This window comes from Acanthaster planci, linkage group LG19 (genome assembly GCF_054643075.1).
Source record: "Acanthaster planci isolate LZ-2023a linkage group LG19, COTS_SCS, whole genome shotgun sequence".
Taxonomy (NCBI): domain Eukaryota; kingdom Metazoa; phylum Echinodermata; class Asteroidea; order Valvatida; family Acanthasteridae; genus Acanthaster; species Acanthaster planci.
In genome coordinates this window covers 11,902,500-11,918,812 of record NC_141795.1, presented here as the reverse complement: position 1 = coordinate 11,918,812, position 16,313 = coordinate 11,902,500, and the positions used below count along the sequence as shown (strand labels likewise).

At 41.5% G+C, this 16,313-nt stretch overlaps 2 protein-coding genes across 3 annotated transcripts in view; both read right to left on the bottom strand.

Annotated features, from left to right (window-relative positions):
* The window catches only part of LOC110987523 (histone acetyltransferase KAT8-like), a 43,699-nt gene extending 42,372 nt beyond the window's left edge, over window positions 1-1,327 (bottom strand). The window contains exon 1 of one of the 2 annotated variants that reach the window (XM_087129787.1): window positions 913-1,327. In XM_087129787.1, the coding sequence (XP_086985913.1) occupies window positions 913-1,105 (193 nt within the window). In that variant the 5' untranslated portion in view covers window positions 1,106-1,327. The remainder of the gene's footprint in view (window positions 1-912) is intronic. The other variant, XM_022250312.2, reaches the window with a different exon arrangement.
* Window positions 1,328-4,283: 2,956 nt separating this feature from the next.
* Window positions 4,284-16,313, bottom strand: part of LOC147796046 (heparan-alpha-glucosaminide N-acetyltransferase-like) — a 28,074-nt gene continuing 16,044 nt past the window's right edge. The window contains exons 6-9 of the mRNA XM_087129864.1: window positions 16,221-16,295; window positions 9,206-9,276; window positions 7,078-7,190; window positions 4,284-6,544 (exon numbers count right to left, since the gene is read on the bottom strand). Coding sequence (XP_086985990.1) covers window positions 6,366-6,544; window positions 7,078-7,190; window positions 9,206-9,276; window positions 16,221-16,295 — 438 coding nt within the window. The 3' untranslated portion in view covers window positions 4,284-6,365. The remainder of the gene's footprint in view (window positions 6,545-7,077; window positions 7,191-9,205; window positions 9,277-16,220; window positions 16,296-16,313) is intronic.

The following is a 16,313-nucleotide window of genomic DNA, read 5'->3' as shown; positions in this document are numbered from 1 at the left end:
CTTGTGGCAGCCCAACCCCTTCCGGATATGATTCGGTTCATGCGCACACGTCGTGCGCATTCGCCATGTTCTTCAGAAGCAAAGATGGCCGCCTGTCGATGTAAACCTGGTCCATGTGTAGCTCCAAAAGTGTGCCCAAAACTCCACATTTCTGTCCTATGATGTTCAGCTCTTCAAGGCCTATTGGAATCGTCTTCATTCAGCGATCAAAGTAAGGATACTTTTGTAGTAATTACGCGATATTACAGTGGACTTCGTATATGGAATTCTTCCCAAAAATAAATGATTTGTATATATTTTTTTTAAGTTTAATAGAGTATTTAAAAATTATTTGAAATATATTTTTAAAAATTTTCTCGTGATAGAAATCTCTAACTAGTTACCGTTGTTTTCACCGGCAATCGCAGGGTATGTTCGTGCTGCCTTATATTCTGAAACTAATTCTGAGAAAAAAATATTTGTTGAAATCCCATCACTTGTACTGACTAATGAAAGGGGTACGAGTTTACTTGGGTACGAGTTAACTTGGATACAACTTGACCCTGGTACGAGTTAACCAGGGTAGATGACTTGGGTACGAGATGACTCGGGTACGAGATGACCCAAAATCGTCTACATTATAGGCCTAGTACCTGTAGGCCTATACATACATGTACAAATGCAACGAGGCACTTGTGAATGACATTTTGAGCCGTCTTCGCCAGGTAAAAATGTGAGAAAAGGACATTGAAAAAACGTTCACATTGTAGGACTAGGGAGACTTTTATACCCTGGACGTTAGTCGCAATGCAATGTCCTACTCCTAGGACTAGACGACGTCCAACCTGTCCTAACATGCCTAGTCTAGGCTAGCGAGTACTACGGAGTAGTGACTAGCATGACTAGCCTAACATTATTAACGACGTTACTTACGCCATGTGTCATTAGTCCTCCGAACAAGACAGGTTTCGCCGATTTTAATGTCTGATGACTGCTCTTCAAAATCAATTATCTTACTGCCGCCACTATGCTGGACATTTTCTTTGCCTTCTGCCAAGTTTGATCTCATCACTGGTTGAGTTTCTACTGCATTCTTCGCAGCTTCGTTTCCCTGGCTTTCGGCCATGTTTTTGTTCTGCAGAATCGACTCTCCAAAAACCGAATCCAGCTAGCTGAGAACTGAAATTGACTATTTGTTATCGATTCTGGTGAAAAATATCACATGAGCTGAACTTTTTAAATTGTTTAATGCTTGTAAGTAAGCTGCAGAAGAAACGTCTAGGTCCACGCCCCAAACTAAACCTTCAAGTTGGTGTGATGTTTCCTGATGGAGGCTTTTCCGACTATATGATTCAGATTCAGATTCACTGTACCGTGTACGCCTCAAAAGTTGGGGGCGGTATGGCGGGCACTGCATAGAACATGCGGGTTGCATCTCGCCCAGAACATGCAGGCGTTGATCCGCGCGGGCAGGTCTCGAACCCAACCCCCTCACCTGCTTTGAGACAAAAAAAAGGTTTAAAAGCAATTTTACTTGATGCTCCCAAAGAGGAACACCCTTTTTTTCTCATTTTCTGCAAGTATCGTAAATGGTTGGGTTTTTTAAGTTGCACCACCCCTTTTCATAAAACCCAATTTTCTGCTGGCAGAAATTTGGATTTTACTTTGCTGACGGTGGGGTGGTCCAAGAGTGGACAAGTTAAAAACTGGAAGGACACTTTCTCCCTACGTTGAAATGGAACGGTCTTGGGAAGATTGGTATCACCCGACCCTGAAAAGAATAAGGTGGACGAAAGTTGCGAGGCTGCGAGAGTGACGGTCCTTTGTACAAGTAGTAGTACTGCAAACGTGTGGAGCCGTCTGTTGACGGGCATCAGGCGTCATTTCCCTTGCTGCATGTGATCATGGCCTTTTTCATTCAACTTGTATTTCCATTTAGCCGATTTTGTGAAAAAGATCAGACCTTCTTCACGTCAAGGATGAAAATGGGATTTATCGGATGGGAGTATTATTTTAAAAGAAATTATTGAAAATAGTATGTCCAAGACTGACAAAAATTATGGTGGAAGTTACTCGGAGTGGCAAAAGTGAACAACCAATTTTTTTATATTCAGATATCCTAATATTTGTTATTCAGTCCACCGTCCATGCATTTCACAGTACATGTATCTGATGACTGCTTTGGGCCGTTAATTGCAAGTTTGTGTTTTCATTGCGTTAATATCTCTTCACATTGTCACTTTGAATGATTTCTCTTCATATTAATGATCCAGGCCTCCACTATAACTGCCCACATGTATTGATGACTTGAAAAAAGATTTGAATGATAAATATTAAATTAATCTTTGATGTCTGATCAGTGAACGACTGGTGTACTGGCTGAAAGATTTATTTTTTTTCGTGGCTATCCGTTTTTTGTTATTGGAATTACTGGCTGAATACGTGTTTTGGAATTATTTTGTGGGATGTCACAATCATATTAGCAAATTCAAGTTGTTTTGAAACTCTTGATTCAATTGAATAAACAGCACTTAGCTTCTTCTCTTGAGATGACTTTTTCGATTACAACCTGTTTTCATTCCACAGCAAATTCAATTATTCTACTGGATTGGACACAATGGTTTTTCTAACTATAGCATCGTTTAGGGGACATATCACCATGATTTATTTTTTTTTCGTGGCTATCCGTTTTTTGTTATTGGAATTACTGGCTGAATACGTGTTTTGGAATTATTTTGTGGGATGTCACAATCATATTAGCAAATTCAAGTTGTTTTGAAACTCTTGATTCAATTGAATAAACAGCACTTAGCTTCTTCTCTTGAGATGACTTTTTCGATTACAACCTGTTTTCATTCCACAGCAAATTCAATTATTCTACTGGATTGGACACAATGGTTTTTCTAACTATAGCATCGTTTAGGGGACATATCACCATGCGCTCATTTACTTAAAATGGAAATTCCTGATGGCAAGCCACCGCCGTCATTCGAAAAATACTGTGCGCTGGGAAGTTGGAAGTTTGCGGTACCATAAAGGACTGTCAGACTTCGGATGGCTCCTTTCCTATGTGCAAGTTTCTCAATAGGAATCACCCACATTTTTTCCCGAAGTGAAGCCATCCGTCGACGCGTCAGATGCAGACAATCGACCCTCTATCGTTAATGTTGGCTGCCCATCTTCCCAAGACCGTTCCATTCTGAGCGTAGGGAGCACAGCGGTCGTTTCAGTTTTCAACTTGTCCACTTTTGGACCACCCCGCCGTCGGCAAAGTAAAATCCAAATTTCTGCTGGTAGAAAATTGGGTTTTATGAAAAGGAGTGGTGCAACTTCAAAAAAAACCCCAAATATCTACGATACTTGCAGAAAATGAGAAAATAGGGTTGTCCTCTTTGGGAGCATCAGATAAAATTTGCTAGTGGGAATTTGAAGTTTTTAGTTGTCTACTTTTGACGCGCCACGAGAGTTGTTACAGTAAAATCCAAATTTTTGCTAGCGGAAAATTGCGTTTTTTGAAAATGATATACGTTAAGTCCAAAATCCCGAAAATCTATTAGCAGAAAATGGGGTTGTCCACTTTTGACGCTCCATACCCAGCCATCCAATAGAGTGTGGACGTGGGCCGCGCGCCCGCTTTTTTGCATTGGCTTGCTGGGTGGGGGTAGTCCAGTTGGCATCACGGTTCTTTCCTCGCCTTCCACCTCTGCGTCCAGGTTCGCTATACGATCTTTGGTCCACATGTGGATTGAATTTTCAGTCCTTACCTGATTCCGTGGGTTTTACCCAGAATATTCCTCTGGGGTTTTCCTCCGGGGTTTTCCTCCCACCTCTAAAACAGTACCTACTTCCACTGTCTCCTCTCTACAGGTTTCTTCAGGCTTGCGAGCTACAAAGTCCGGGGCGCTTTTGAGGTGTCATTACCAGAAATAATAAATAATGATAACATCACAGAAAACCACGACAGTCTCAAAATTAACAATATCCTAGTACATGTATTCCTATTTGATCTCTCATCACTGCCGACATTCAGGATGGATTCAGGACGGGTTGAGTAGCTGGTTTTCTTTGTCTTCCTCTCCGTTTCCATTTTGGCAAAAGCCATGGGCGAGGTGGTACGTGGGCAAAGTGGCAAATGGGCGAAGCGGTAAATGGCGTCCCCCTTCAGACAGGACATAACAGGTTTACATAAAAATGGTCCTTACCACGCGAAGTGATCCCGCACTCACTGTGAATTCTAACCCCGAACTTCCTGTTCCAACCTAAAATCTCAATCAGCCGAACCAAAGAAAAACGATGGACACAAGTTTCCTTTCCCTGATAATTAAATCTGTCATTTTTCCCCTTTTCTAGATTTCACATTTAAAGCCAAGTTTGTTGACAAATTACAATTGATGTAGAGGATGTGTATCCAAAAGGTACGTATACAATATGCCATTTGGGGTTTCAAAAAGTCATATTCCACATCACAGCGGTCAACAATCGAGAAATGCCATGAGCAGTACTGTACAAAAGTAGTAATAACAAGAAATACACAATGTTTTGATAAGCATAAATATTCAGCGAACAATTGTGAAACAGTTTATCATCACAGGATCTTGATGGGCATTTTTCTTGTCCAGTTTTCTTGATTTGATTTTAAGGAGTTAACTGCATAATTAAAACCCGAGAAAAGGGTTGTCTTAGGCAACTAAGTTTTCATCCCACCTAACAAACTGCATGCCTCTGACAAATGTAAGTTCACAACAGCAGACAAAACCCAACTCCTAAAAAAAAATCAGACCCCTGCCCACCCCTCCTAAAAAAAATCAAAACCCTTTCCCTTAAAACCTCCCCACAAAGTAACTAACAACATGGGAAGATATCATTACAGTTGTGTTCTATTTAACAGCTTAACAATTAGCTAGCCAATAAGTAAAACAGATTGAACAGCAAACCTTTATGACAGTCATTTGAATAACTTGTGACTCCACCGATAGACTAAATGACTCCCGACTTGTAATGCGACTATACTTCACATTGTGAACTTGAACTTTCCTCTCTTTAACAGAAATACATGTAGTCACTGCAGTTTGTGAAGTGCCTTGAATTTTTGTTTCCTTTTTTCTCCGTCTCTATCATGTACACTGCCTCATAGAAAATGGCAGCCTCAGATGAAAATATACATTTTTATCAACTCTCTTCTAGTATCAGGCAATACAAATTAATTTATTAAACTAGTATTAAAAAGGAATAAAAATGTTAGTCTGTGCATCTGAATGCATTCTCTAATTTTACTTTGCAATTTATGCTCTTTACAATACTTAATTAAGCAGATATTAAACGTCAAGTTAAATGCCATACAAAGTGTATTTTGTAGTAACATTTGCGTGCCCATAAAAATAAAAGGCAATTTTGGGTATTTTAGTTCTTGAATTCATAAAGCAGAGCAGGTATTCAGCACATGGAAAAAATATAAAATAAACTGGAAGAACCAAAACTAAGTTCACAGGAAAGTGAGTCGACAATTCTTCCTCAATTATATATTTTTTATAACAGGGGACAGGCAGAAACCAAGTTTACAACTGAAGGTCAGTTTGAAATTCTTACCAGATGAATCCAGCCTCTTCAAAGGACCCTTGGTACACTTAAAATAAAATATGTACGAGCAAAGGTAAGAAAAAATTCATACAGTGACAGATATTAGGTAGCATAACTTGCACTGCACAAACAGAAATGAATGATTAACTGACTACTAATTTGTGTTTGCTATAAAGGTTTCACAGAAATTACAGTGTTTTTTAATTGAAGGTACTGAAATACTCTACACATTTAGCTGAGAGAGCTTTCATATTTACTGCAAGATTCTAATGAAAAAGACAAAAACTCATTCTACATAATAGGCAGAGTTAATTCAGTGACTGTGTAAAGATATTTTTATTTGAAATGTTATATAGCTGCACAACTTTTTATGAAGTTGATCTTAAGTACAATGTGCAATGCGTAGCAATGCTGAAATTTGTTGCATAAACTTTTCTCAGTGATAAAGTTCTAATGGCTCAAAGGCTATGTCATGTTCTGTGGAAATTGGCTGCTAGTTTTTTGACACTCCAGGAGTATAGTGCACAGCAACAGCTGTTAGAAACTACTTTTTTCCCATAAACATCACTGGAAAGTACTGAAGCTTCAAAAAGGGCACCCTGTTACTTTCATACATTTCAAAGGTACTACTTTTTTTATGTGTAACTCATTCCGTGTGCTCTTTCAAAAAGGTCCCTTTGAATGAACTGACAGTACCATCTGCTTTATCTGTAAAATACAGAACTCTTAAAAGCCAATCCTGCCATACTTCCTAACACTTTTCCTATTGTACCCTTCAATCAGTATTCCTAATGTCAAGGATCTCATTTTTAGATTTTCACAAAGAAATTGATTCTGTACATGTAGTATGCAATGGCTACCCAGAGGGATGCACAAAGTAGACTCATGGCCAGTAACTCAGCATGACTGCCATATACTGCTGTCCAGGAGAATGGGAAATAATCCATCAGAACTTCATGACCACAGTACAGGGTGATGGGGTTCATGCCTGCAAAAGAAAAGTTATTTAAAATATACCCCGAAAAAGGTATTTGTCTTTCTGGCTATAGCTTTGACTTGAGGAAGCATGGCCGTCCATGGCCATCAACAGAAATACCTCATTCGGGAACTCATTAGAAACCTCTAGAATTTAGGTAGCTGCAGAAAGGCACATCATAGCTGGAGTCATATGGCAGTTTCATTGTGGCCACAAATGCATATCAATGGTGTGTCCACACCAGGCATTGGTTCAAGAGGGTGGCCATTTTCTTGAAATGAATGTCTAAATGTCATAATCTATAAAATATCCTCATTACCCTTCCCAAAATAAAATATAAAGGTGGTATTTTCAATTCATAACTGAGAGAGAAAAATGGCTACAAAAAGGGAAGGGGCTCTCACCAGACTGCCTACCCACTGGATGTGCCATTCATGCTTATGTAAACTACATATCATAGTCCAAACACAGCTGATCTGGACAAAGCAGTTACTGGTAATGTTATCAACTTTCCAGCAGGAGCCATTTCTAAAGATGATACTTACCAGCAAAGAAGAACGGGACACCAGACCACCACTGTTTCATATCAATTGTGACATAGCAGAATGTTAAAAGTAGAAACGATGTACCAGCCATGGCTAGGACAAATGACAGAGACCTGCAAACCCAGAACACATGTTGGCTTCAATCAAGATTGAAAACGGATTAACTCAGGGTCTTAAAACAAGTGCCCCTTTCTGAGCAAATTAAAGACAGAGACAAATACAAAGCATATCACAAAAAATAATGGAACTCAGTTGGTAGAGCTCAGGGCTGTTGTTCTAGGGTCACAGGTGAGAATGGACATTTTAATTTAATGTGATAGATGCAGAGGAAATGTTTCAAACACTGCTTAAAAATTATTTTAAAACTTTGGTTTCATTCAGGGAGTGTCTCTCAAAAGTCAGAACGCTTGAAACATTCAGAATTTTGTTAACAAGTGCTGAGCATGCAAGTTTTGTTTTTCCCTTTTGCAATTAGTCACTTATGTTACGGCCTTCCTGCGGGAGTATTTTCCATATTACAGGACATCATTGTTTATGGCGGGAGCGAGGCTTTTGCCCTGATACCATGTAACATAACATTCAATCAATCTGGGACATCATCTGCAAACATTTTTAAAAATAAATCTTCAAATTTGAACCAAACCACAGGTACTGAAGTGCCGCACACGATACACTGGGCTATAGTATGTAATTTACGGAGAGATTATTATTACGGCAGGCTTCTTTGTTTACAGACTTGACAATTATTCATTGACGGGATACTTTGAACTTTTCCAAAGATTACGTCCAAAAAGAAAAACTGCATTGAACCTAATACTGCTTTCGCATTCAGCACCATAGCAAACACCACACCAACGTTCCCTAATGGAACGCTCAGAGAACACTGTGGAAACACCACTGTTCTCTAATTGAATCTGCATTTGCATTTGTGAATGATATGATAAGCTTATTTCCATTGAGAATGACCAAACTAATTTGTATTTCATCGATATCGTGTTTATGAACTTCAAATTGAAAGGGCTATTTAAAACAGGAACTTGCCAGTTGCCAGGAAGTTGTGCCCAGGTATATTGAAATTCCCCCACATTAAAAATGGTTTAAGTGAGTTAGCACTGGTAGGCCTGCTGTGAAACACAATGCAGAAAATGTTCATGCGTTACGTACACACGAATGAAAAAAAACCAATGCTGTACAAAACAGAAATACTTTATCCAATCATTTTTACACAATATTTACACAAAAAATTCAAAGCACAGGAACTGACTCTGAAGTGCAAAATTCTATAAAAATGACTACCTACTAATTGTACGCTATCCAGTATGCTCAATGTACCTTGCTCTAACATTATGGATGTATTATGCTGTCAGGAGCTTCTCCTTCAAGGATATTTCTATTTTTGTTTGCTTTGCATCCCGATTAGAATTTATGATCTGACCGAATGATTTCAAATGTTCCCAGATGGAACACTGACGTCAAAACAGTGTTCCTACAAGACAGCTAGGAGCAACTTGTGTTCCTATTGGGAGCAAGCTGTGATAGATAGGAACAACCAGTGTTCCCAAATGGAACGTTCCAGTGGGATCAACAACTTTCTGACTTTTGAGACGCTCCCTTAGCTGCAAGAATCTTTTCGACTGCAGACTGAAACCATCCAATGCAACAAACCCTATACAATGTACACGATTAATAAAACCACGTGCCACTCACTGAGAATTGCATGGACTGCACAAGAAGCAACTGAGTACTAATAGATACTTATAATGCTACAAGTCCATGAAAGAATAATGCTCTTTCTGTGTAAATTTAAACTAGATGTTAGTTAACACAAGCACAAATACCATGTACAATTTTCATTTTATGAAGAAAAGGCCTTTAAAGTCTTGGTTTCATACTGAAAAAATGTGTTAATGAAATTTTTGTTTCAAACTAATACAAAAAGTTTAAATGATAGTTGCATCACAACTTTCCAAGATTGATAAAAATCACCCGTGTGATTTCTCTGTTGTTCTCCTATTTGTAGCTGTGCTCAATTTCACCTGGTTTTTACAATGGAATTAAGATCAGGCATGACAGATTGACAGAGAGTTTGGCTGTATGTGGAATGGATACGGAAGTCTAGCTTGCTTACCAGAGATTCTTGCTGATGGGAATCCAGCCTTCTTCTTTGGAAGCCTCACACAAGAGGAGAGCAGGTCCACCCTGGGATGCAAGAAAACAACTTGAATTAGGAGTGGCAGTGGAGCATAAAAGTACATGTACCCATGCAGGTCATACATCATCGTGTCAGTGCAAAAACTCCAAATTTTGTGAAAATTTGGGCTTTTCTGGTTTTTTTTTTCTTTTTCAATTTTATCACTCCAAGATTGTTTCAGGCAAATTTCACTCAAAATATTGTATCGATATGATGTCATTTATGTTAGAACGTACCTATGTATCTTTTTTTATTTGCACACCTTCCAATTCGTACTAAAATGTTGTATCTCAGAGCACTCAACACAAACTGCTATATGGTCGTGTTGGTGTAAAAACAAATCTCAACATTCACTGCAATTGGTATCTTCTTGGGATGTGACATAGAAGTATGTTATTTATGCCATTTTTTTTTCAAGCTTAATTATCATCATCCCCCCAACAGAAATGTGGGTGAGGTCTGCTATTCAATACCTACCTCAAACAGTCATTAAAAGTGCAAATTCCTTTGCGTCTGATTCAATTTGCTAAAAACTTCTGATCAACAGCAGTGCAACCTGTAGACCCATGATGCACAGCGGAATGGCTGCCATGTTCACCCTTTTCAGGTATGAAAACCATCTGAGCCAAAAGGAAGGATGGGATGGAGCCGACTGTTTGGGGTAGGTATTCAATAGCAGATCTTACCCACATTTCTGTGGGGGAGGAGTCTTCTACTTTCAACCTACCCCAAACAGTCGCTAAATATGCAGAGTGGCACAAAGCCCTTGGAGGGGGGTGCGGAAACGACATACTATATAACATGTGCCCCACAGGAGTATGAAATTGTCCAATTTTTATTGCGGACTCACTAAATAATGGAGCTGTTATGTCATTCCAGTGGTGGGCTGCTTTGATGACGAAACCCTCTGCATCGATGTGGCCGATGTTAGGACTGCTCTGCCGTGTGCGAAGTCCTTTTGTAGAACATCGGTGAGGTAGCATGTGGTGAAAGTAGATGGGGTCTTCCAGCATGCTGCCTTGCATATTTCCTCCATCGGTATGCCCCTGAAGTACATGTAGGTCCATGATGTGGTAACTGCTCGGATATCCTGAGCACTGATGAGGCATAGTGTGTTATTGTCTACAGAGTTCAGCCAATCTGGGTTGGTAAACTTGATAGCCAAAACTGTCCATCTGGCTATAGTGTCTCTGGTTGCAGCTCAGTGAGGTTTTATTGAAGTGATGAAAAGCTGCTAAGTTGCACTTCTGAGTTTTCTAGTTTTGGCTCAGTACCATATAAGTTCGCACTGGGCACCATGGTTTGTCGTCGGGAGTCCCAGTGTGTTTGGTATTGTCTGGTACAAAAATGTCAGGAGGATGGAAAGAACCTGACTAGTTCTTGGTGAGAAACCCCAGCGTTGGGATGAGATGAATGCCATGGGGTTCCCATGAAATATGGCCATCTGTGATGGACAATGCCTTCATCTCACTGCCATGACGTGAGGTAGTAATTGCTAGTAGGAATGCCAATTTTACTGATAGGTTGATCAACGATGCGTCGCTGAGAGGCTCAAAGGGGGGCACGCAAGCAGTTGGAGAACAGCTGACAAGTCCCATGAAGGGATTAGTCTCAAGAAACATTCCCGGAGTAGTTGTTTAAGAGCAGTATTGTCGGACACAGTCGAACCATCTGGAAAGCCATTGTGTATAGCCACAATGGCTGATTGGTAGTAACGGATAGTTGAAACCTGTAGATCTGCTTTGAACAGGTGCCTGAAGTAGTCACAGAAACTTCGGTTGGAGCAAAACCTTGCTCCGAACACCACAAAGTAAAATGTCATTATCTGGAGTCATAGATGCTGCGTGTAGACTGGTGTCGAGGCCATTTCGTCAGCTTCATCAGAGAATCCTGCTGATCTGAAGGACAATAGCCAACAGGTCAGGTGTAGTGATGTCGGATGTGGGTGAAGCATGCCCAACTTCAGTTGATGTAGCAGATCCGGTCTGTCGGGAAGGATCACCAGTACCCGGGCGAGAAGTCTGGTCAGACGTGGAAACCATGGCTGGCATGGCCAGAAGGGGGCAATGAGGACACGACAGCGTTCCCGTTAAATCTTGGAGAAAACTGCCGGTATTAGGGATATTAGAGGGAAAGCATAGCCCAACATTCCTTCCCAACTGATTTGAAGAGCGTTGGTTGCCCAGGCTTGCGGGTGGTAAAATCTGGTGCAGAACACTGACAGTTGGGTGTTCTCTGCTGAGGCAAAAAGATCGATGTTCGGTTTCTCTACTTCAGCGAAGATCTGTTCAACTATACTGGTGTGCAGAGTCCACTCCATGGGACATACTTTTCCCCGAGAGAGCATCTGCTATGGAGTTGTCGACACCAGGAATGTGGGTCACCTGGAGGTTGATGCCATGATCCTGGGCCCAAAGGAATATCTGGTGGGGAGAATGCGTGCCTCCCTGGCGATTGATGTGTGACACCACTGTGGAGTTGTCCGAGTGGTTGAGGATTCGTTTACCTATGATGCTCAAGGCAAGCTTTCAGTGCGTTGAATACGGCCTGAAGTTCCAGTATATCCATGTGACTCCCTTGGAGCTGGAGGTCCCATGTTCCGGATGCTTGAAGCAGCGGTAGGGAAGCTCCCGAGCCCAGATGAGAAGCGTCCGAGGTTACAGTTATTTCCGGGTTCACCTTAGGGAAGGGAACTCTGAGAGAGATGGTGGCAGATGAAGTCCGAGATGGGGACCTGGAGAATGATCAAGTCCTATTTCGGCCTGTAGAGAGCTAAAAGTTGTAGTGGATGCATGTAGAGCCTGCACAGGGGAATGAGGTCCACTATGCTGGCCATCGACGGAGGCAGGCGTGGGCTGGAGCTGACTGCTCGGTAGAAAAGACTTTCACTCAGTCGAGAAGGTTGTCAATGCATTCAGTCGTTGGTGAGATTATACCTCTTTCACGGTCGATAGATGCAAATAGATACATGTACGTCAGGTATTATGTTAGGGTGAGATTGGACTTCTCGTGGTTGATAACGAAGCCCAGGTGATTCGTGAATGCACAAGTAAGACGGGTAGAAACCTCTGTTTCATTGAACGGTCTTCCAACGATCAGCCAGTCATCCAGTTACTGGAACAGCAGGACATCCCACTTTTGAAAATGAGAGGCGACGATCTTTGCGACCCTCGAGAACACTCTCGGTGAAGCACAGAGGTCGAAGGGGAGAGCTGTGAATTCGAACAGGTTCCCGTTGTACAGGACGCACAGGTATTCATAGCTTTCAGGGTGAATCAGGATGTAAAGGTAGGCATCTGTCAAGTCTATGGAAGAGGCCCAACATGGAATCTGTTGAGATTTGGTGACAGTCTGAAGGGTTTCCATGCGAATTTCTTCAGGCAGATAAAGCGGTTCAGAGGTTTGAGGTTGATAATACATGTAGGTCGCCAGCTGTTGAGTTCCTTCTTTGGAGTGATGAACGTTGAAATGAAGCCCCTGTTCGCTTGAAATTTGGGAACCGGGCGGATAGCATGTTTCCGAAGGAGAGTCTTTAGTGCCTGTTGTTTGCTTCTGTCGGACGGAGGATAGGTACAGACGGAGGGGTGCTTGTGAATTCGAGGATGTATCCGTAACAAATGGTCCCAAGCACCCATCTGTCCCATGTGACTTTCTCCCAAGACCCTGCGAAGAGTTGAAGTTGCCCGCCGACGGGTCCAGGATCGGCAGGTGCAGGCAGGTCTAAATAGTCAGCGACGTCTACTGGGGGTAGCGCGACTCGGTAGTTCTTCCCTTGAAGCTCTTCTGGAGTGGTTTGGTGGGTCGAGAGGAGGATGGACGGCCACGATTTGTCTGGTAACTGGGTTGACCAAAGGGGGGAAAGGAACGAGAATCACCCTGATGCAGAGGTCTGAAGAGTCGAGGTTCACGGAAGCTAAGTTTATGTGTTGTGTCAGTGCGCTTAACTTCTGACTCCATTATCTCCATGAACTTCCCTGCAAAAAGGTCTTTGCCGTAAAGGGGAAGTTCTTGAAGTCTTGACTTGGTACCCTCACAGGGAATGTTCATAGCATCTAAGGTGTTGGGTCTGCATGCAGAAGTGGCTAAAATGGAGATCCGAACGAACTGCTCGAAGATAGAGTTGACATTCTCATCGAGCGCTCGACATGCAACTGCTGCCAAGTCCAGAGTAACTGGTGAATCGTTGTCACACGCTCAGGCCAAATGCTCAGAGAGAAGTACCGTAAACACTGTGCAGCGAAGACCATGTCGTGAAGCTTTGTGGAGTTTAGCAAGAGTAGACCCAGCGAAACACTTGTCCTTGTCTTTAAATGGAAACTTTCCAGTAGTCTTGTGAGCATCGGAAGAAAGTTTATCTTAAGCCTCAGTTAGAATCTCAGGGACGGAGAGGAAGATGTCAAAGTCCTCACTAGCAAACTGGAAATAAGTCAATGCTCTGGGTGGGTATCAATGCCATTGTTTGGCACCGGCGAGAACTTTAAACATCTCGACGCATGAGTGGTCAAGTGGAAGTTCCGGGAAAATTGGCGTTGATGCCTCCAACCTAGCAGGGTGGCGCTTGAAGGAAGCATGTGAAGCGGCCTCAGCTGTAGATTGATTAGAAGGCAGGCCTAATATTTGGATCATATCTTTCTGAAGAAGACAGAGCCGTGCCTCAGGAGGGTTAAGACTGGCTGCCGAGGAGAAATCCTCATCTTCAGAGGACATATCCTGTTCCATCTAGAGTTGATCGGAGGAAGGGGGAACGTTGTCATGTCTTGTTCAGTGGCCAGGGGCCGTAGCAGGAAGTGAGCTGTAGTCTGCACTGGAACCTGGGTAAGTCGAAGGGACAAAACCGTCATAGGAAGATCGGATCGTCGATGAATGCAGGTTCGGATGCAGATGCAGATCACCTTCCGCACGCAAAGGGTCCGGATCTGGAGCCGGCGCTGGGGGAACAGAATAGGGCTCTAGGCAGCTGGCTACAGAAGAGAGCTTCTCTGAGAACATGCGGACTGCTGACATGATGTCGGCTGAAGCGTTGTCCTTCTGTGAGGAGTGAGACTTTTTGCACTTGGACCCCGTAGAAGGAGACAAAGAATGCTCGTGCTTCTTGTGTAGGGGAGAACTAGTTCTAGAGCAAGCGGTCAAGGCCTGGTGAGCTGGGGCATTGGAGGCTTGCAGTAAGCAGTGCATCATGGGACTAGAGGGTGCACTATGATTGATCAGAGATTTTAGCAAATTGAATCAGACGCAAAGGAATTTGCATATTTAGCGACCGTTTCAGGTAAGTTGAAAGCAGAAGACTAAAAAATTAAGCTGGTATTGCTTAATTCTATGCTACAAAGTGTTACAAGAAAATATGAAATACACCTACAATTTGAAGAAAATACAAGAATATTTAACAAAAGAGCATTTGCAACTGATTCAGACATGACTTCTTTTTTTTTAGCTTAAGGCTTTAGTTGGAAAGGGGGAAATTCCATCCAAATCCAAGATGATTTAGGGCTACGATGATAATTTGTTATTTTACTAGATTTACAGTATCTCAAACATGCTTTAGTAAATACATGTACATGTAGGACATCGAGGTGTGTTTTAAGCAAGTTATAATATTTTGACTGGAACATGCAGAGTGCATTGTTCAACGTTGAATGTTGATCTCATTCCATTCAAAGTTTATTGAAATTTTATCTAATACATATCAAGATAATGAAGGCCAGAACAAACGAAGTGTTTTTAAATACATCATATGCCTAAAGTTGCATTTTCCTGCAATTTCATTCAGATTAAAAATTTACAAACTTATTTTTTAAATTTATTTTTGCGAAAATTACTTGAAATCAAGACAGCACATTTTTTCACCGACAAGACCACATATCTACATGCAGTATTATGCCCCTTTGACCAGTGAGGTTATTTTTCTTCAGAAGTGCTCTTTAAGCATGTTTTAACCAGAAGACCACAGAATTAAAAAATGCATGTTACAAATAACTTATTTAGACCTATCATGACTATTGGCATTTTAGCATGCAATACCTCTGGCACTGTCTAAAAGTGCATCACAGCCAGAATGCAGATACATCATTGTCGATGAGCATTAACTACCTTTGCATCTTTTACTAAAAACTGCTCTCTATCCTCCCTAATTCACCACTACGAAGGAAGCCATGGCATATTCCGTTTACAGTACTACAGGCTTGCCGGAGTTTCATCTCCATGTTGAGTTCACTATTATTTGAAATTATCTATTATTGCCTACTTGGCCAGGACCAAACTAAGTTTTCATTGGCTGGTCCTGCATGTTATGTGCTTATTGCAACAACTTAATTCCTTAGGCATATAAACTACATGTAGGGTGTTAGAAATTTCACCTGGGACACAGTGTCCAGAACATCCAGAGCTGTAGGATGCTCCTGTGCTGCCATTTGGTTCTGTTTACGTAGGCCTACGTGTATAAATATTGTATTGGCTTTTCAGGAACTTGGGTTTCATTCCATATGGCAGGGTAATTTTTTCAGTGCAGAGGGTGCAGCCCAAAATGGGGCTGGGTTTTGTGGTCTAAAATTACTGGCATTGTAAACTGCTTTCGAATGCGGCAATATTACAATAAGATACCTGTAGACTCCTTGTATCCTACTCTACATAACTGTAGCAAGCAACTGATTTGGAACCACACCACTTATTTATTTTTCAAAATAATAAAAGCCGCCAGAAGTTTTACATGGCAACTGTTGAAGTTAATGGTTCGTTTTGGATTTTGGTTTAATTTGCATAAATTTCACTTATTAATTTCTTCTGAACCAAAACTATGTGTTTCTAGCTTTTGGGTTACCGTCCTATCGATGTAAAATAATTACATCATGATTTGATTCATAACCCTCCCCAATCCTGACAAATATCCCAAAACCAGATTTTAAAAGATGGGGGGTGTCAGCGGTTATTATGGCTCGAGTCAACTGGCTAAACTCACCGTGATTAGAGTCCACAGAAGAAGTCGTATGATCCTGCTGCTGTTATACTGATGAAGCAGCAAGATTTTTCCAGCCTTAACAAAAAGAAATCA